The 22861-nt window shown below is 37.0% G+C and overlaps 1 protein-coding gene across 1 annotated transcript in view; it reads right to left on the reverse strand.

Moving 5' to 3' along the window:
• Positions 1–22861, reverse strand: part of ATXN7L1 (ataxin 7 like 1) — a 44613-nt gene that overhangs the window by 9796 nt on the left and 11956 nt on the right. The window contains exons 2-7 of the mRNA XM_082481142.1: positions 22151–22373; positions 13073–13356; positions 7980–8062; positions 6868–7124; positions 4167–4359; positions 1597–1718 (exon numbers count right to left, since the gene is read on the reverse strand). Coding sequence (XP_082337268.1) covers positions 1597–1718; positions 4167–4359; positions 6868–7124; positions 7980–8062; positions 13073–13356; positions 22151–22373 — 1162 coding nt within the window. The remainder of the gene's footprint in view (positions 1–1596; positions 1719–4166; positions 4360–6867; positions 7125–7979; positions 8063–13072; positions 13357–22150; positions 22374–22861) is intronic.

A 22861-nucleotide genomic window follows, 5' to 3' on the forward strand; every position in this document is an offset into this window, starting at 1 on the left:
GTAAAGTACTTTGAGAACTAGGGATAAAAATAGTCCTTTGTAAATGTTATTATTGTTCTCAAAATATGGCCTGGCATCCCTGTACCTTTAGCCACAGCGACAGAGCTGCATTAGCACCAGCTATAAAATACCAGTTTTACGCATACCCCTGCTTGGGGAAGACAGGAAAAGATCAGTCCAGAGTAGGGTTGAGGACAAGAGAAGAATACAACAGGGGTTAAGCACTGTGAGCTTCCTGTGTTATACAGAAAAGTAAGTACGGATGGAATTTATTAAAACATTAGAGATTACATAAACAGCTAGAATTTGGGAAAACATTTACAATTGGATTTAGCGGGAGCAGGATGAGGCCTGTTTATTTCTTGTATCATACAACTACTATAGAGGTTATTTTTGGTTTTCATGATCGTAGTGGTACTAGTGACACATTTTCGCAGATGCCCAAGTGTCTTTTCTCCTGACAAACAAAGCCAATAGATAACAAGTTTTAATCTTCCTATTTAAAGAAACCAAATTAGTTTTATTTGTGGAAGGAGACAGACACTAGTTAACAGCCAAATTTACTAAGTAGAAGAGAGGAACCCTTTGCAGATCAAGTGTGGTCTGTCTCTGAACAGACATGAAACTGGCCCTTTTACGGTAAACCCAACCGTTTCCAAGCTATGTCTCCCAGCACAGTAGCACTGTTATCATCAAGTTACCAGGTTAGTCAGACAAGCCAAGCTTTAGTGTTTCAAAAATATATTTAAATAAAAATCAAACCTTGTTTATCTAATGGCTGGTATCCAATGAATATAACACAGTCCTGATAATAAACAGCGACAGGAAACACTGCGCTTTAGTGTCATTACATTGGAAAAAGAATGCATGTTCTGTAGCAGAATACCCCCAAAAAAATCAACCCTACCTGCAGATGCCATGAGCTTTTCAAATATTTATTCTTTTAAAAAGAATTAGCATATTTTTTAGACGTGCAGTCTATTTTAATGTATCTGTGTAGCCAAAGCCTATAGTGCTTGGAACCTGCGTATGTGATATAGAGGTGCTTCAATACTGAGTAATAATCAGAATTTTAAGACCCCAAAGCCAGTAAAGGGCACTATGGACTAAAAAAACCCTATTATATTCCATCTTACACACAGGCAAATGTGTATTGAGTTCCTTATCTTAAAACACGAGTCTCACAGAGGAAAATCTGAATGGGTGATATGGGTGCATGATGCAGGTATAAAAATCTAGGCAAAATCTAACCTGCGTGTTATAAAACGATAAGATATCAAAATATATCTCCAAACCCAGAAAACATTGAGCTTTAATACTTTTAAGTAATGTTAACAGAACTACTCAATTATTCCTCCCCAGATTCAGAAGGACTAAAAAGAAGTCCTAAATCTGGCAGAAAATTACGTCAGAATAGGAGATTGTTCTGTTGTGCTGCATATTTCTTAACAGAGAAGAGAAAAAGTGTACTCATATTACTGCTATGATGTAACACAGAGGTAATTTTACAAACACTTCCCATGAAGTGTTTAATTTAGAAGTTTTACACAATTAAAAATGTTTAAACTACCCACCAAGTGTAAAGATCCCACTTACTTCCACATCTGTGAGTTCAAGTGTTTTTCTACCATGGAGTTTAGTGCGAATCGAAAATGGTCCCATCTTCTGTCAAAGACATAGTACCCTCTTCCCATTAAGCGACTGCCATATGAACAAAACTGAAAGAAAAGATATTTCAATATTGTTTATAAAAAAATATTTGTACATTATAAAATAATTATCATTTATAGATCAAGGAACACCTTTGTGATTTGTATCATGCATATAAAGCACCTTTTAAAAGGTGTTTTTCACTAGCTGCAGCATAAATACTTTTTGCATGATATATGAAATATGTACAAAACGTCCCAGCTTAGTGTAAAGTATACTTCATGCTTGACTAACAATGTCAGTTTACTATCAGGTACCTATGTGTGACAGGGAAAGAACACAAATGCTGCGGTACTGTTAAGGAAGCAATTCTGGCTAATAATGCTCTTACTGCCTTGGAATGACAGTTACACTGTTATGTGCACATTAAATCTTGTAATTGTGTAACAGGAATAAAAATATAACTGAAGAGGAAAAAGGTGCAATGGGAGCATCTTTAGTATCTATTTAATAAACAATCAAACCAGTGACATTTCAGTAAAAATATAAGGCACCTGTGCTACAACCGAACACCGGGTACACTCTTCACAGTGTATAAAAATCATATAGAGGAGTAGTAAATATTTTGAGAATTCTATACAGTTCAGAAGTATTTGCACTGCTTCCTCTGGAGAACTTCCTGCAAAGTCCTACTACACTGAAATGGTATGATTGGGAATCTACCCTTTCTTCAGTTCAGTCTTACTGATCTCACATTATGTAGAGAACTGCCACAACACCTATCTGTGGGAGAGAAACACATTATAAATCATCCTCAGAAAATAAGACAACTCTCCATCACGCAGGGACCAAGTCAAACAAATCCTGGCTGAGAGCAGAAGCTACTGATGCAGTAGGAAAGCATCTGTTTAAAGTACTTTTCAGCTTAACGGACAGCAAGTGGTGACTGTAATTGTTTACCTTGTCTGTTTCATGACAAGGGTAAACAGGTTAATTAAAACCACCACCTACATTAATAAATGAGCCTCACCTCCCAGTGATGCAGATCAGTTATCACTAAGAGGTAGTCTACGAAGCTACTGCCTTTTCTCTGTCAATTACTACCCCCTAGCTGGGAGAGGACTAGGTAAGGAAAACAGTCCACTTCAATATGCAATTTAGCAAGTTAGCATGAACTGTGCTGAAAGCAATTTACACCATCTTTTCTGACTTCACCTTGATATGGACTAAGAACAGTTGCACTGTCAGTAACTGCTTCAGCTGGGAGATGCTAAGATTTTGAAGAACAGGTGAGTCAGTGGGTTTTGCCTTGAAACAGAACTAGGATCCTAAACCAAAATGGCTGTTGACAGCCACGCCTCACTGATGATGCCTGCACAAGAACTGTCTGCACTTAAATTATTTCTTAAATTGTGTGGACACACATGCAGTGAACATTTAGTTTTTAATTCATAAAGAAGCAGCCAGCAAAAATGAAGCAGAATATGAGAGTACCAAGGAAGCAAGAGGTTACTGCATGTCATAGTATTATATGGACTATAATGTTTCTTATATCTGTATTTGGTTCTTACACAGAAGGATTTCATCTGACAGTCATTTTAAGTTCAGCTCATACTTTTTCCTGGTGTCTGACAGTAACAAGTTCTCCTTTGCTCTAGGGAATATAGACAATGCTACAGTTATCACAGCGTTCGTTGTCTTCTGCATATCATATGGAGAACAAATAAGTGAAGTCTTCATTAATTTTATTCCTTGGCTCAATTTTGATGAGAACCAACTGCTTAGAAGTTCGAGAGTTCTCCCATTGCTTCTTGGTTTGTACAGTGTAAACAAATTCACACTGCAGAGATAACACCACATGGCAGCTCTAAATACTTACAATGAAATTTCTCACTAACATGATTGAAAGACAAAACAGCTGCCAGAGAAGCACAAACTTAAGCCACCACCAGAGCAGATGGGCTAGGCCATGCTCTAGACCTTCCATTTTTAGACGAACGAAGAAATAGCTCATAAGTCCACATACACTCACATAAATTATATTTAATTACTGCTTCAAACCAGACTACAAAAATCAATGAAGCACTGTAGTAGCCTTTGCTGCCATCTGATTTTCAGAACTATAACCAATTACAAGGTACAGTTTCATAAGAACTATGACAACAAAGAGATTATCTGTTCATATCACATTTAAAACAATGCAACTTTTCTCAGTTTAGCAGAACTACACACAAGTTGCAGTCTACTGAGAGGAAAATCTAACACTAAAACTTGTGATTTTCTGCTGCTCATCCTGTCCTGCAATCTAGCAATGGTTGTCACATGCACTGACCGGTCTTCTCCTCCTACTTCATCTCATCAGTACCATTTTCTGTCAAATGAATTTGTTGTCTTTGGAATACAGTTTTCAGAATGTAAGGTCCTCATTCCTCACATTTTTACTAAATTAATTCATTTTTCTCCCCTCTCTTATTACATAAGAATAATGGCAAGGCATGCCAGAGACAGACACATACCCCAAGAGGTCTGGGATGGTGTCCAGAAAAATGACAGTCTAATTTCTCAGATTCTTCAGTTCCATCCGCTTCTCCTTCATCACTGGATAATCTGCTTGTTAAATCTCCTCCCATGGAAGGCAGTGGCAGTTCTGGTACATACCCACTGTGGTTTGAAGAACTGTTGCTGTTTATGCTATTTGCAGATGATGGTCTAGGAGGAGAATATACATTTAAATCATCAGTGTTGAAAGGCTCTGCAAACCTACCCGCAGGAGTCAAGCATCAACATAAATCATACCAGAAGTGATCATATAAAGGACAGTAAAAGATACAGAATACCTTACATTTGGTCTTGTCAGAAATATATCACGAGCTATCATCAAGTTAATGTTAGCAGAAGCACCTTTGTATTGCCTGAAATTTTTGAGTTTAAGACCTTGAGAGAGGCAAAGTATATTAAAAATGCAAACAAAAATCAGATGTGTAAAATCTTCTTACATTGCATCACTACTCTGCTACTTTGATTAACCCCAAGGGTCCAGTTATGAAATTTTATTTCATACCAAAACCCTACTGAAATTAGTGTATTAAATATAATGAGAGTGTTTAGCTGACATCCACTTACTAATCTAGCTGTAGAGAAGTAACTGGGAGGACCTCTTACAGCATGTAGTTTTTCTTTACCTTTGTCTAAAACCCAGTAAAACAAAACAGGAATGCCTTTGCACCACAGGGCACGATGCTGCCTTGCCTTTCAAAAGTAGCTTGGACAGAAATCAGGTTAGAAGTGGGGGTGGAAAAGGATTCTCAATTACAGTCTGTACAACCAAGTATGTATGTGGACCTCTGAGGTTGGAGCAGATGTCCGCACTGAGCAAAATCTGAGGAAGATTCCAGAGAAGGGCTACAAAGCTGGTGAGGGGTCTGGAGGACAAGTCTTATAAGGAATGACTAAGGGAAGTGGGGTTGTTTAGCCTGGAGAAGAGGAGGCTGAGGGGAGACCTTATCACTCTCTACAACTACCTGAAAGGAGGAAGTGGTTTTGTCAGGGTAGGTTAATGGTTGGAATTGATGATCTTAAAGGTCCCTTCCAACCTCAGCAATTCTATGATTCTAAGATCTTCAAACTCAAGAATTTATGCTATCAGGACACAGCAGTCACTAAGACTGTGGACAGGTGCCCTCTTCTGAACTGGACAGGGATTGCTTAGCAATGCCCATCAGCTAGAAATAACTGCTGCAGCTGCTGTTGCAAGGAATGAATTGTGCGAGTGCTCCTTAGCCTTCAGGAAAAGTCGGCCAGGTCAAGCCTAGTCACCTTCAGTGAAACCAGCAAGCTTTGCCTCAGCAGAGCGGGGAGCACTCACATAACCTCTTCCAGCAGCAGAGCTGCAGGCTTGCTGACTCCCAGCAGAGAGGTAGCAAAGCTTTCCTCTGGCACAGCTGCTTGCAAAAACAGACAGGACGACAGAACAGAGGCACTGCAGCAGAAACAGAAGTGTAGATTGTATAAACACAACGTACGACTGCTAAATTCCTCCACCTTTGCAATTTCTTCAGCTGAAGAAATGAAAAACTGAATCACATTCCAGTTTTGTTTCTTTGACTGTAACACCTACTAAAAACAATGTCTGCCTGTCCCTCTGTGCTCCTCTCTATGTAAGGACTGTGTGAGGTCACTCCTTTTACAAGAATTATGCAGACTTCTCACCACTTCATGTATTTACGGGTTTTCCTTCATTGTCCTTTCACTCAAACCCTGTAAGACCCACCTCTGCCACTGTATGAATAAAATTTCATTACGGCTTGATGAACACACGGAAAACATAGGAAATGGCTTCCTCTGTAAGACTGGAGATAGCAAATACAACAAATATCTCTGAAATAGGGACTATCTTAGTACAAAAGTTCCCAAATGGGCACTCAATCCTGACCCAGGCTTTTGCAAAGAAAAGAAACATGAAACAAAAGAAATATGAACAAAACCAACTAGTTTAGCTCTATCTACTCCAGCCAAAACTGGCACCAAAAAGAAAACCCAGCCGATGAAACAAAACATGTGGGAAGTTTACCAGAGGATAAGTAGAATTCAGTTAAGTCAAATACATCACACTAATTTTTCTAAAGGGATGTCTTTGGAAGTTTGCGTTGTCTGCCTGAAGACTGTTTTTGTCCTTAACAAGAAAAATCTTCAAAATGAGGAAAGACATGCTGTGAAGCAGTTTCAAATCAATAGTTTTAAGAACTAGCTGCTTATGTTGTCATTTACACTAAATTACAGCCTTTTTTAACAAGATGTTCCATTAACATAATTGGTGAAGTATTTGCAGAGAAAAATTCTACATACATGTGCAGAATTGCACCACTGGTACCCACCCTGATTCGTGTAAATAGACTTTTATTCCCAAAAGTGTCAGAATGACTTGAATGAAAACTTTCCTAATTATTACTGATCATTTCAGCAAAAATGACAGTTAGTCTGAGATTCTGATCAGAGGGTGGACGCGACCCCTCACCCCATTTCCTATCAGATAACAGGCTATTATGGACAGATTTAGGTCAATATAAATGTAGTCTATCTTCTACTGCTAAGAGAAACTCTTATATTGATACGTTTTACCAAATATACCAAATGCTTATAAAATTAGCTGTATGAAAGATTATGAGATTTCTTACAGCACCTTCAGAACGCAACATTCCACACTGGAGAATTGCTTACCTTGGAAGTACAGAATTTGGCGGTCTAGATTTTGCAGGAGATGTTACTTTAGATTCTTGCCCAGAGTTCACTGAAGATCCTGACAGCGAGTCTTGTGCTGGTGTGGGCTGGCTCTGATAGCTTTCCCTTGCAGATGGTGGGTGCTCTTTGTCTTTTGCAACTTCTTTTTCCCTGGATCGAGCTTTGTGTTCAGCTAGAAGGATGTCAAACTGTTTTTTACGGCCTGGAACTGCTCGTCGATGATTAAGTGAATGAGTCTAAAAATAGGGTGGTTAAAAAGCATTTGTGTGTGCATGACATTGTTTATGAGTCCTCTATACTTCCGATACACCACAACTCTAAAAGATAAAATCTACTTCAAACAACTTTAGCCACAGTTATGGAAATAAAGCTGTTATTCCATACCATCTTCAATAATTTATGAAGTAATTCTTAAGAAATGACAACATCAAGGCTAAAATTACTTTTTGCAACAATTTTCATATAATAGAGTCTATTGACTTACCTTTTCCAAGACAGAAAATGTAATTCCGATAATTTTAAAATATTAAGAGTAACATCATTGTAGCTCTTTACTTACAATGAAAAATTGATTTCATTGGATTGAAAAATGGAAATACATTTTAAAGCTAATTTAACTGATCATCTCTACTGACAGGCAGCACATACACATACAAATGTTCATTATAAATGTCTTACACTGCTGCTACTTTTTGACATGAGACTTATTACTATCACAAGGGCAGCCTCCAAGTAATTTATTATACAAAAATCATGTTAATTTTTTACTAAAAACTGACGATACTTCAACATTGTTGCACACATGGACCAAAAAAGCAGCATTTAAAATAACGCTTGTGCTTCTACATGAAACGTTAATGCTTTTTGCATAACAAAACGACAAGAAAAAAAATCTTTTTAGAAATATCAGTGGAATAATGCAGATGCTCTGATTCAAAGAAACAGAATTACTCAAAAGAATTACCTGAAGACAGCGCCTGAATACCATACCCATTGTCTGTAAGACAGGAGCAGGTATGACCTCTCAAACTACTGTGGTAGGATTTAAACTATAACAAAGCATCTGATATTTTATCTTCTAAGAAAAATACCTTGCAGGTGAGTGATCTTGTGCAAGGTTTCTTTGTTTCAGGATCCAGTACTCCACAGTGTTTATTTGGGTCAAATTCTCTTTCTGTTTGACAGGAGGGTGGGTAGAAAAAGGAAAAAAAATACATTATTACAGAAATTTTAACCAGAGTAGCTATAATTTTTGCCTGATACAACTTAATTCAGCCAGGCTCAACCTGAACCACTGATCCCCCCCTGCCATCACCCCATAATAGTGCCATGTGCATCTCTCATGCAGTTATGCTTTTTTTTTTTTTTTGTCCTTACATGTTTCAAACTATTTAGCACAGGATTTCAGTCACAGATTTCAAAGAAGTAAGTCTGCTTACAGAGCTGTGCTCAGCAGAGTGGCCCAAACACAGGACTGAGCCAAATACCCACAAGTTCAATTCCCCCTCTAACACTGACTGCCTCTGGGGCTGTGAAATATAGCAGTTGCAAATCTGGCCTCTGAGTTTCGCTAAGACGCGTACGGACTAAATATCCCAAGTACTTCGAACAACATTTCTTTGACATACTCAGAAACTCTGAAAAACAACGCATGTGTCTCAAAAGTAAATGCAACATTATTAGTGGCATTTTGAAAACAAAATTTATCTAAATCCGTCCCTTAGATCTGTATAAAACAAACACGTATGTTAGTTCTTATTTCCCTAAGTGACGGGAGGCATGGAATTTAAAGTTTGCAGACATTATGAAAAAAAGGCATTTACTTGAGTTCTACTCATGATTAACATTAAAAGTGCAATAATATTGAATATACTGTATATGCATATTTCATTTTAATTAATATTTTAGTATTTATATACCACAAATAGCATCACCTCCTTTAGGTTACATTAATGTAAGTTTAGGGTTTGCACTACAGAGCTGTAATAAAACTAAGGACATACACTTTTTAGTTTATGCAGCCAAAAAAAATCTACCCTTATCTTTATATACCTTGACATCCTATGTTTTAATTGGCAGACTGGTTTGCTTTTATTTGATAGTGCAATACAAACTATTTGCTAAAGCCTATTTTAACTATACAGTGGTGTTACATTCAGATATAATAAACATCCTGTACTCAAATACAACATTTATTCTAAGGATCTAAAAATTCTTTATAAACAAACAAATCAGAGCTAAGATGAAGACAGCAATTCACAGCTATGTTACAATGTTATGACAGCACCACAGCAAGAACAGCTGGAAGAAGAAACGTGAGACCAAGTAGCCTACATTAGAGGACAACTATTGTCCAGATATCATGATTACTAGCAGTCTTACATATTCTGATATATGGACTTAAAAATGATAAAGGAAACATTAAACAAATGGTTATGTTATTAACCTATTAGCAGAGACATCCCAAAAAGCGAGCTTGGAAAAAATAGTCAGAACTATTTTTTTGGGGTGAAATCTACAAAGGGACTGAAATCTGTCACAAGTAGTTGTGGTTTCTGTGGCCTTAACAGCACAACAGAAATGGGAAAGTATCTGTGTATGACTACTATAAACACTTTTTTTCTAGTTAATAGATGAATATGCATGCTCATGTGCTACAGGACTTAATTACTTTTGTTTTTGAGTGTATGATGTTCCTATCACAGTTTTGTGAATCACTCACCTAAAACCCTATAACACAAATTAAAACAAACCAAAAAAAAAAAGAAACTAAATAGACTATATGGACTTATACCTTCAAATAAAAAAAAATCCCGAGGGTAATCATAAGGCTGTGGAATGTGTTCTGAAAGTCACCAAGCGAGGAATTGTTTTAGACCAACAGGGAAACCTACTTCAAAAAATCAGAAGTGCTCCCTTTGGGAGCATCTGGATTGCAACTTGTCAGTAAGAGTGTCCCAACCAAGCAAGACTTGCAGGACTGATTATAAAAAGCCAGTTTTTAGGAAACCATATTGAGGTAAAATCCACATAGTGAAATATAGTCAGAAAAAGTGGGAGCCTCCACCACCTACCGACCAACAAAATAACATGCTTTTCCTGAGAAACAGAAAATACTATACAAACAGGGAACCACTTCTCCTGGCCGAAGCATGCGTGGCTGTTCCAGAGAAGTCCTGAACATCTAACTGCCAGCTACAGACGTGCCTGGTTTGGGCAACACATTGCATGAAGATTATCACCTTCTTATCAATAATGAAATGCAGCTTCTGACTACCTCTTTATTAGGAACTGTGTAGTGTGAGAAGCCCTAGACTCCTGTGCACAGGCACAGCTTGAGGAGCCTGTTTCTCCAGAATGGATTCCCCTTCACGTTTGTAAAGGACACTCATTATAACCCCACTGGGTCAAAACTGAACTTTTACAAATTCCTGTTTGCAACACAACAGATGTGCTTGGTTTAAAATGGGCATCTGCATTCTTTAACTTCACCTCAAAGAGAATCACAACTAAGGAAGACTTAGAAAAAAAAAGGGTTTTTTTTGCAGTTTGCTACTAGGGAATGCTGATCCACTTATGCTGGGCAGCTACACACTCTCTTTTGTGGTTCCACAAGCTGCTTCCTCTCTCTCACCACCAACAGCCCTCCTGAAAAGACGGCAGGTTCATTCATCACCCAAACAATGACCAGCTCTCAGCAAAGAAAAAAACCCAAATTTCAGCCATGGTCGGGGAAATGGTGTGAGAGAGAGTGGAAGTTGCTAAAAAGGAAAAAAACCACATGTAAACCAGCCAGACCTATTAAGGAGCTTCAAAAATTAACAGCTGTACAGTTCCACAGCAGCAGACTGAGGGAAACCTAAATCCCCCAGCCACCATCTCATTCTTTTAATGTGAAATGAATGAAATTTATGGGATATCTAAAATAATCATCTCATTGACCTTCCAAGATCTTTTTCTCAGCTTTTCAGAGTTCTGTATAATAATGGAGAGGAATCCATCATAGTGACACCCAATCTGCAGGCCATTCATCTACAGCGCTCTCAGGACTTCTATTTGCATCATCGCTAAATTATTGTGTTCCTGCATCAATACATGAGGCAGTAGGAGCAAGACTGAATAGATTCTAAATCTGATAGTGATAGAGGAGCTTTAAAAAAAAAAAAAAGTATCATTTGTGTGGATTTGTTAACCATATAAAAGTAAACTAATGCCTATTGTAGTGCTCAAAAGAGTCCTGTGCAGAGACCCAGCCTGTTTGGAAATTTCCAGCAGTGAAGTGTCTTCTAGGCTAGAAGACACTGAGTGACAGCTTAGAGACAGAATACCAATAGAGTCACCTCCAAAGAAAAAGCAAGAAAGCTGAAGGAAGGCCTTACAGAAATGATTCTCCTTAACAAAAATTTTCAGCCAACTCTCGAACAAAAAAAGGTACGGGTACCACCTACAGCCCTGCGGTGGTATGTGGTGACATGAAGAAAACCAGTATCTCAAAAAGTATCAGTTTCAATTGCCCAAGTAGGAATTCAGAATTGATTAGCTGAATTAAACATCTAAACCAATAAAGGAAATAATGGTTTAAAAAAACCCAGTATTTTAAATTAACTGGAAAATATAGACAGTTTTTATTACAATAACAAATTGGATCTTAGCAAGTGAAATGTAAGGTTTAAAAACCTAATCAGCTACTCTCTCTTAACATTTTTTTCATTTTGTGGAACACTACAATGAACAACGGTTCTGTTTTCTTATATGCCACTAGTTAAAAAAGCAATCAGCGTACTGAATCCTTTAAGGCGATGGCATTGTTCCATACCCCACACAGCCCTAGCAAACACCTCGCACTGGTCTGGAATCAAGCCAAAGTAGCAGTACCACAGGCTAACTGCCAAATTTGAGAAAACGAAAAAAATAAACCTGATATTCAGTCAAAAATCAGGGCACATGCATTAACTGGAAATGAAAGCATTTATCTTGTACAACTTCTACTTGGTTCATAACTAGTGCACATTTAGAAATCATGCAAACTAACTTTCTACTAAACTGACGATCTAACGTGGATCATGCTGCCATTAGCAAAATTAGCCTTTCAGTACACACAAGAAGTTCCTGACCAAATAACAAAGTACTGCCAGCTGATGAATAGACTCTGCACAGCTTCTGAAGCCGTAAACTTGAGTCAGTTATTAAAAAAAAAAAAAAAAAAAAAAAAAAAAGTCCCTAAAACCACTGTTTCCTTTCATTCAGAACAAAAATATGTTTTCAGCTTTAGGGGGCAAATTCTCTACTTGCTGCCCAACAGCTGGCATGGGTCACCTCTGGGGAACTCCACAGAAAATAATTCTTCCTCCCAATGGATGGCAACCTTTGTAACTGAGCCTCTGTCCTCCCACGATGGAGGGCTCTGTGCTTTGGTGGCAGATTTGCACAGGGACGTACATCCTCCATACTGTTGTCCCGGTGTTCTTGCTCAGAAGATGATTCCATTTTCTAAAGTACCTCAATGCTGCCCTGTCTAAGGCCATCCGGGGCATTTCCTCATTTAATGGCACTCCTTCAACCCCACTGACCTGTCTTCCTGAGAAAGATCGAGATCCCCACACTACAAACGTCTTCAGTCGTATGTGAATCACAGGGGGAGAGGGGTGGAAGGGAATTACGACTTTTGAGACTTCCACAGCATTTCCCATATCTACTTAGAATATTCTAGTATTGAAAACCAAGAAAAAATATTCTTTAAAAAATCATGACTTGGTGGATAATCCAATGTCTTAAACCTCAACTGTTCAGCTTGATCATGACGATACTAAAGTCACCCAACCAAGGCACATTTTCTTTTGTTGCAAATAGAACCAAACTACATTACAGAAGGCTTGAGAAAAGCCTTCTGCCTTTCTGTTTTAATGAATTTACTTCCTTAAAAATTTATATTTGGCCTGTTGACCAGTTGAGAAACACATTAGACACTAATTTCAAGCTAAACAGAATGTGTACTTTGCAAATATTTTACACATGCTAAAAGTGTGAAAGCTGTCTTATTCATATATGCAAACCGACATCTTACAGTAAAAAAATTAAACCTAAACCAGGCTACAGTATTTTATTAGCACATTATTTCTGACCTATAGAAATATTAATGAAGAAAGACGGATTACCTCAAAAGATGGATTACAACATCACTTACCTGAAAGTCTTTTGTAAGGCTTGTTACTGCTTTTAGTGCCATTTTGGTGTTTCTTGTCTATTGATGGAGCTATAATTCCTTTGCCATTCAGAATCTTTTCTGGTGACGGTGGCACTGACTTGGATGTCAAACCAGATTTAACCAAAGTTGGAGCAGGTATGGTGGATGAAGAGGCTGAGGAGGAGGTGACGGTGGTAGTGGTTGCAGAATTCATTTTAACATTGGCACCATCTGCCTTCACTAGGTTAGGAATTTTCTCTAGACTGACTACTGGAACAGGAACGCTGCAAAACCAAAGAAAAAGCTTCAAGTTGTATTTTCTGTACCAAAGATTTACTTAATCACCTTCCACAGATATAAAAGTTTCGCTGCAAGTGACACAATATCTTCAGACCAGACTGAAATGAAATACTCAGTACCATTATTGACCGTTTTTGTGCAATCAAATGTTTACAAAACCAGGCATCTGTAAAGCCTGGCAGTGCAGAGAATTATGAAAATGAACCTTTGTATTTTTCTTTAAGATCCAATCCCCCACTATTCATAAACAAGTTTCTGGTACTAAGCAAAACATACCCCCTTACATATATGGTCTCCTGCCTTTAACACAAGCACTTATCAGGTATGTGTACGCTGCACTAAACTCATCATGATAATGAAGTATTTTGCTAATAATATTAATCTTTTTGAACAAACACAAAAATAATTCATTTGCTCAGATGTGTCTGAATGACATACAAGTTCTGGAAACAAGGATAAAAGAGATTTTAAGCACAGAAATCTTAGCAGCGGTCCCTTTAAAAGTATTAAAATCCTTGCTGAATTGAGCATTATTAAAATGTATTTTTAATAAAATTTTAGGAACCTAAAAATAAAAATTCCCAATATAATTACTAGATTAGTTCCCCCTTTTCAGAATAAAGTTTGCAATAACTAACTTTTCCTAACCTAAATACCACCACAGCATATTTGTGACACTAACAAATGCTACCTTCTCAATTTGGCAGCAAAAAAACCTGAGACAAGTGATTTTCAGTTCCAACATTATTTTAACTTTTCTGGCTCCTATCTGCTTGAGGAAATATCCAACAACGATAGCTGCTTTTTACCTACCCAACATCTCCAAAATCAAATGTCTTGTGATTACCAATTCATATATAAAGTATACACCCCTCCTTACTGAAACAAACACAGAGAAAAAATATTAATTTAAAAAACTAAATTCTCAAAGCTTTTGGCCCATGTTTCATGGGAGGCCACGAATTAAAACATCTCACTTATTCAGTTCTTTCCCCACACTGCCTGAAGAGCTGCTTTTGCCAAATAGTTGATTATCTTCCTTGTAAGCAAATTCACACACAGATCATCCAAAAATGACAATTTTCAGACTATCATTCCACACTAAGCAAACAAAAGAAACACAAGTTTTCTTAAATACAAATGCAATGGTGATGTTAAAAAAGTAAAACAAATCTCTCACTTAGAAGCATGAGAACCTCCTTAACAGTATTTCAGTCTTTTCCTTTCTGAATTGCACAGAACTAAGCTAACCTCTGTAATTTTAATCCCCAGCATAAAGGTGACAGTCGAGGAAGCTGTCCCACGCAGAAAAACTTCTTAAAACTTGGGGATTCTTTAATCTATTATTAGGTTTAGCTTGATGTACGTATTTAAAGGTAAAATGAAAGACTTTTTATAAAGAGTGTGAAAATACTCCTTAGCAAACTGTACTCAAAGAACAAGCTGCTTCTTGCACATCACTGCAGTAATTCTGCACGGTAGTGCAGAGCTTCTGCAAGTGCATTACTCATGTGACGTTTCTTAAACACACAACTGCTGTTAAATCAGTATGTATTCTTAAGTCTGCTGGCGCGCTGCAGTTCAGGTAAGCGGCGTTTCTTGCCAGAGACCACACTGTTGCCAGTGTCCCAAGACAGGCAGTATTTGCCTGTCTGCGCATCACTGTACGGTTCAGGGCCTCCCCCCACTCACGCGTCTCACATAATTTCAGATTTTTGTGTCTGAAAAATGGCACCTTCGCTGCATTTTTTCTACAGAAGGAATGGTTAACAGGTGTGGAGCTTCTAGAATCAGAAAAAGATGACTTTGAGACGGCGTTCTCCATGGGACACCCTTCGGAAGCAGGGTCCAAAATAACTCAAGTCTTGACCTTCCCAGGCTACTACAAAACCTCTTTCTCCGCAGCTGCTGAAGATGATCCATAGAAACTACAGTGTGTGGGGCTGGAGCAGACTCCCATACCGGAAAGTTGTCAATCTTTGTTCTAAGGGTATTTTCACATAGAAAAATGTACAAAACTTGATATAAACGATACGTATACACAAAACTAAAATGAAGATTTAGACACCAAGACATATTCTGGAGCTGGAATTAAATTATATGAAACTTCCACATCCTGTGGTACTATAAATACAGCAGTCAGCTAGTCAGAATACAGATCTGACTGCAGTAAAATGTAGAGCACTGGCCAGTAACTAAGCAAAAAAATGTAATTTACTCACAAAACCAGAATTACATTAAGTATTTCAATGAACGCAAACATGGAGCTATGAAAGAGGATTTGATCCCCTAATTTTTTAAACTGCTCTGAATTTGTTAAGTCAAATGACAGACAAAAATTGTAACATTTCAGTGTAGGAATTAATTTTTTTTTGGCATTTAAACAGATGGCAGTTATATTTTCTGAAAATAGGAGAATGTTTTTATGCTTAATCAAGTAGTTTTACTATATAAAAATGATGTAAAAACATGTGAACAAATCACACCCAGTTGCTAAGATCCATCTTAATTCAAAGTACTGACACACAGAGAAAGGGCCAAGTGCATTATCTGGTCTAGTAGTAAAATACAGCTAATAAATATGAAAAATGTTTCATTGTTTTGCAGTGCTCAGAACTTCAACTCCTAGGGTACATATGGATGGATCACTGGGATAATGAAAAAAGCCCAGGGAAAGGAATATTTTTGCTTAGTTTTGTTACAGAAGAAGTCAACCTTCATCATGCATTTCATTGCAATGTAGAAGAAAAAAAGAAAAATACTCCAGTATTTGAAGAGAAGACCTTCTATAGGACTCCTGGCAGACTACAGTAAATTACTTGAGATTTTAGAAGCTACAGATGATAATTTCTCTCTCTCTTTTTTTTTTTTTTTTTTTTTTTTAAATATAAGTGGGTACTGCATTCAACATTAAGGAACTCTAGTTTCATCTTAGTGTAACACATAAAGATGAATCGATAACCAAATAGCCAATCAGAAGCTGCACAGGACCAGTGACCTAGTCAACTACTATAGACTAAAAAGGGAAATAAATCATAAATGCTTACATTTATATTTGATGGTTAAAAGGAGTTCTTTTTCCAAACTGAGTTTTTTGAGTAAAAATTGGGGATTTCTTTTAAAAGTTTGTTAGAAAAATAAAAATAAAGTTTCTGATCTTATTTACTATATTTTAAAAAGATTTTTTGAACGAAGAGCCTGTTTAGATTTATTAAAGACAACTGCTGAAAGGAACAATTAGAAAAACAACATGCAACAAACATAAAAACCGAGGCAGGGCACACAACAAGCAGTAAAAAATTGGGAGTGCAGATGATTGCCAAAGATAGGTAAGGAAAATCCATGTTTAGTAAAGACAAGATTACTTTTTTTTTTTTTTAACACAAAAGAAATTCTAATAATAATAGCAGTATCTACCTAAAGGTCAGTAAAGCAGTTATTAGCGATGCAAAAATGACAGCAAAAATGACAGAAACCTTCATTATTTCTTCTACATTAAGAAGGAAGCATGATAACTACCTCCAATCAGATAATTCCCTCAGTAAGTGTAAAGTGCCAGATGAAAAATCATGATTTTTTTTTTTTTTTTTAAATAAGCAAATCTGGATAATGTGGCCATGAGTTCCAAAAGGGTTGGGTATCAGCATATTAATTTCTAATTGAATCTAGGAATATTTTGCAACTTAGAGAAGCTAGCTGAGTGCTGCCGTTTCATCCACACTGAAAACCCAAACCAGTGCCTTGGAAGAAATAATGGAAAAAAATAATTAAAATAAACTCATAAAAAATTAGTTCACATGGTTTTACTGAAAATTAGATCTTGGTAAAGAAATCTGGTTTCACTTTTTGATGAGATTACCAGTTAAGCTGACACAGATAACTGAAAATGTTCTTTTGAAATGCATTATAAAATACAAATAAAACCAGTTTAAAAGCAGATGTTAAACAACATAAAATTAAAAACTATTTTTTTAGAGATTTATGATTCAGTAAGGGTGCTTGCTAGGGGGACTTCTTAGCCATCATTACCTAGTCTGACATGACTGAAGACTTCACTGGTCTTCAGAAATAAATGTAAGATTACTTGTAATAACATTAGCTGGTGGAATCAGCAGAAGGGGAACTAAATAATGAAGAGACAAAGGCAGTTATAAAAAGTAGCATGGAGTGTTGTTTGGTAAGTTCATAAATTCAAAAAGATATGTCAATATAAGCAAATGTGAAGTTATACATGAAATAAAATGCTATTCAGTCTGCAGTGAAATATGGGGAAACAACATTTTGGAAAATAGGGGCAGGAATATTTAGTGGTCACAGTGTATAAGCAATTTGAGCTTTTATTGTATTGTTGTTCTTATATTAGGAAAAGGATATGGCAAATTAGATTAAGGAGCAAATTTATTTTTCATACATCCCTGGTTATACTGATACTGGAATATGGCTTCGAGTGTTGCTGACCAGTGGTTCAATACCAATGCTGACAAATTAGAAGCAAACCAGAAAAAGGCTACAAAAATATCTGACGGCTACACAAAGTCCTTGATCACAACAGCATTCAAAAGCTCCGTCTCTTTTTCAGATAAGTTAACTAATTTTCTTCCGTCTTCTGATGTTGTTGGTCAGGCAGCTGGACTAGATGGTCATTGTAGGTCCCTTCCAATTGTAGGTCCCATCCCAACCTACCCTATCCGCTTCCTTCACCAGAACCTGTGATGAACTCCCAAAACGAGTGAATTTCTCTCCCAAGTATTTTGTGGCAATGCTCTTAATTCCAAGCCATTGCTTGTCACTGACATTGCCAAGCAAGAAAAATAACTGTAGTACATCACAACTCTCCTCATACCGGGAGCTCCTTATTACCTCTGTTTTCCTGCCTTCAGTTTTTTTAAAATTATTTTTCCTTGCTGTTATATAATTTTGCTGGGTGGTATTTTTGGTCATTCTTAACTATATTCATTCTAAAAACCCCAGCCAGTCATTCAACTCTTCAAATTTGTGAGAAAAGAAATTCACAAACATTTAAAAATATAAACCACTGTTCTATTCTACATTGCTGAGATAGCCTCTGTGATGTAACAAAGTATTTATGATTTAGTGGTTAGAATATGTGGTCCAAGTTAACTCTGCTGAATTTTGCTTCCAATTCCATGCTGCATTAGAAATATCCTTAAATCTTGACTAGCTTCACTTTTGCAACCTCAGTATGAATAATGGCATTTCATAACACAAAGAAATAAAGACTAAGAGATGATTACAACAAATCCTTTGAAAAGTGACATTATAAATTTTAAATGACTACCCATAGGTAAACCTTTGTGATCCTATTTCTGTTTACAGTAAGAGCGTCAGTTTTCTACATGTTGATGAAAACCATATATTTTCCATCTCATTTTCTTCATTTTCAGAACAGGCAATGGCTAATCTTTGTGGAGGGAGGTCAAGGAGACTTGCTTCAGCTGGTATCTCAGGGCTAGCTGACTTAACACTTCATCCCAATTTTACACTGCCTCAGGATCATGGATGGGTGGAAATGAACACCCTGTAGCATCAGAGCACCAAAATCCTTCAGGGCAGCACTCAGAAGCTGCACTGGGGCACAGCAAGCAAAGCAGCATCCTTTTGGCAGGTCAGCAGTGAGAAAGAGAGTTCCTGGCTGCAGGAATGCCTTTTATAAAGGCTAAGTCTGGGGTATTCTTATTAATTATGATCGCTTGTTCATTATTATTATTACTAACAATCATCTTACTCTTTGCCTTTTTCTCTCTATTGTCTACCCTTTTCCTATACCTCTTACCACCTCAACTGCAAGCTTCAGAACATGACGGTTTACATTTATCTTGTGCACAGCGCAGTGGTGCTCCAGCACTGCTCCAGTCTCTAAGCACTGCTGTATTAATAGCAACGATGTTAGAGAGATACAGGGGAAAAAAAAAAACAGAGCTGACAGATATTTCTGGATGATGTATTCACAATAATCTTTCATATTCCAACTACAAGAAGGGAAGTATTAAAACAGTGGCTACAAAAATGAAACAATTCCAGATCTCTTTCATCTGATCGTTCTGATCATGCTTTTAAAACACTAGCCAAGGAGCAACCTGAACTTCCGCATCTTTGAACGACACAGGATGTGAAGATGAAAAAGACCTACTCAGTCAATGTTTAAGATGATCACACAACCAAAACTATAATGAATTAAACAACGGACGAGTTGGGTCTACATGCAGGCAGGCATGACAACAGGCAGATCTACTGAGCCATGCTGTTGCAGAGGCCATTGCTGAAATACTACTACTAATTGTAACAGCTAAAATTTAAAAGAGTTGCTGTATGAATGAATCAGGCAAGCAAAACAAAGGTTATTCCAGGTCTGGAAAGCAATCATTACAAGTGATACAATTCCTGAATTAAGCTAATTTGGTAACTGTCTGGAAGAACCCATGTCAAGTAACTATTTGTGGTACGAGACTACAACATAACAGACACAAGCACTAAATAACTGGAGCCTCTGAGGGTGATAAACCACAACACACTTGGATACAAGATGAATCCTATTTGCAGGTTTGAGACAAATGTATTTGTGTTGATTGAGTATTTCTTTCCAAAAGATAAGTGAGTGAAATTCTATGGCTTGTACAGACAGCTGAATGGAAGATGTGATCTTATCTTAAAAAAAAGAATAAATTTTATGAATAATTTCTCCTTTAAGAAAATCAGGCCTGCTGAATATTTTCTAGAATTCTAAATAAAAATTATAATCCACTAATGAAATAGGAACAAACACTTTCTTCTGTAACAGCTGTCAGCTCTCTATAACCTGTGATGATTATCAGACTTATTTTATTCTTTAACAAGTCATGTAATCTAAGGCACTTAATGCTAAGTTTTGAAAGACAATTTTCACTAATCTCCGCTGATCTCCGACTGTTTGCGATTTGTTATGTGATGATTACAATATTGTTAACTACTACACGTCTCATTTTTCCCCACTGGTAAACAAAACCACAGTATTATCTTCCAGTAGTGCTGCAAGAATTTGGTAATTCACAGGTACAACTACTGACATATTCGTTGTCAAAGTATTAACAGATCAGTACAACGGTTTTAAAGGCTAAATCTACCTTGTTAATCATCAGTCAATGCTTGGGATGTTTCCAATAAAGGGAAAAGGGATTGGTGGAAATGTCTCAGATATTTTGTTCCCTTCCAGCTTTTACTGACTGACAGAATGCCATCTGTTGCCAGAATGGAAGATATTGTGTATAGATTCAGTTAGTATGCTGAAATGTGGATATGAAAGTTGCTGTCTGTAACACTAGGATGAGAAACAGGTTTATAGCCAACACTGTTAATATTCTGAAGTCCTTTCTGATTCCGTTTTAGACTTAAAAACCCACAATCCTGTCTTGTATAAAATTCCTCTCCAACATTCAGAAGAAAAGGTCACTATTCAGTCAAGAATACTTTTTTTTTTAACAGTAAATAAGGCACTTAAACCTTAACTAGAATAACCTCTATCTCATCTCTGTGTGTGTGCGTGCAACCTAAACATCCAGATTTTCTGTTTTCAGAATTATATACCATAATTGTCCAGAATGCACATCATGCTTATAGAGACGGTGGATTCAGATTTATAGGAAGATTAAACTTTGATCAAGTTTGTTCCAGTACAAGGTAAATTCTACAGCTAAGCAGAAGCTGCTGTCTTTGAAATCATACCAGCTAGTGCACATTTTGGGCAGAAAACATGAGCTATTACTTTAATGTAATTTGAGTTTATGCTTTGTGTCATGTGTCACGAATGGTTTATATTAGATTATTTACTGCTATAAGTCAGTTGTGTTCAGAAACCTTACCTAAAATCATGACCTTATGCTAGATATTCATATAAAAAGGAAGGATCTTTACACAATTAGTAGATAAAACTTACGAAAAAGGAAGTCTTGCTATCTCAAGCTTACAGACGCAGAACTGAGGCCGAGGAGACAGTAACAGGCCGCGTAACAGTAGCCTGTGAAGAACCAGGAACTGAACCCAGATCTCAAGTCACCAACCTAGTGACCTAATCACAAAGCATCTTTTCTGTAGATAACTAAAGACAAAACAGTTTTTTATGGGATAAAATAGTGACCCTGTTCTGCTTTTATCTACATTTTTGCAACTCTGCTGCTAATATCACAGTCACGGGAGGATGGGCCTGGCAGTCTCAAAGCCTCTATTTGTATATATATATCACAGTACATGATGTAAGACGCCCCCAAAATAGTGATTTTTGCAGCCAGAATTTTCTTCTGTCTTCTTATAAGCCATCAAACATTATCAAAATACAGAATGAACTCCAACAGCATCTGCTGTTGAAGATAAATGACTATGACCAGTAAGTTTCATAAACATCAGTTAAGCCAATATTAAGAACTCTGCAGAAATTACCCTATTGTTTAAAAGCATCAGTTTTAAGGGCTGATACTGTAATGGAAGATGGACCTTAAAGACAGCAAACTGGGTCAAGATCTCACTTGTTATATGCATCTAAGAAAAGCAGACATTTGATGGAACATCAGAAAAGCAATCCAGTCCTTTTTGGTTTTCCTTTATATAAATTTTTTTTAATTTAAAAACATATCCGTTTCCTCCCTTAGGAAATGCAGAGGCCTAAGCTGTAAACTTAGATAAGATGGGAATATGGATTTTTTTTTTTAATGATTGTAAATTAAACATAGAGATACTTACTATTTTTTGAACACCAACATCTTTGGTAACTATTATTTTGGTACTTACCATGGTTTATCCCGGGATACTTTTGAAGGAAAGACTGTGTGCTGTTTGCTACTGGAGGTAAGTAGATTGTCTTTGGGCGTTTTGAATGGCTTTGAGTTGCTGCTGACAGGGTTATGGCCGCTGATACAGGATTTCGGTTTCATCTGTACTAGGGATGTCCTGGAATTGCAGGCTGGAGAAGCTGGAGAAGGGGAGGGTTTACACATTGAACCGTGTCTTCGTTCTGTAATGGAAAAATAATAAACTTCATAGTTTCATAGCATTCATAGGCTAAAAGAAAAAAAAAAGATGTCAGGGAAGAGGAAACTGTTCCTCTCTATGCTAGTTACAATGATTTCACCACTCTGAAGCACACTAGTTCATTACTGTTGTCAATGTAATCAAGCCAAATGATAGTTAAACAAAATCAACTCCATGAAGTGCTCTGAAAAATGCAAAGATAGTAAAATAAATTAATCTACCAGCAATTTTCACCAAGAAATCTCAAACCGTTTTTTAAGTGATGTCCCAGCTCTTTCATGTAAAGAAGAGAGGAGAGTATGTAACACCAGCTCAGATGACTTAGGTGAAAAACTGACAGACGTGAGATTGCTTCTATAATGGTTTATGAAGAATTCATGTGACCCGGTTATTGGACAGTTTACTTTATGACTATCTCATTTCCAGTTTAATCGGAAGCTATAAGGAAAACAAGCAGAAGACTGAAAAGTA

The sequence above is a fragment of the Vanellus vanellus genome, assembly GCF_965231255.1.
Source record: "Vanellus vanellus genome assembly, chromosome: 1".
Classification (NCBI taxonomy): domain Eukaryota; kingdom Metazoa; phylum Chordata; class Aves; order Charadriiformes; family Charadriidae; genus Vanellus; species Vanellus vanellus.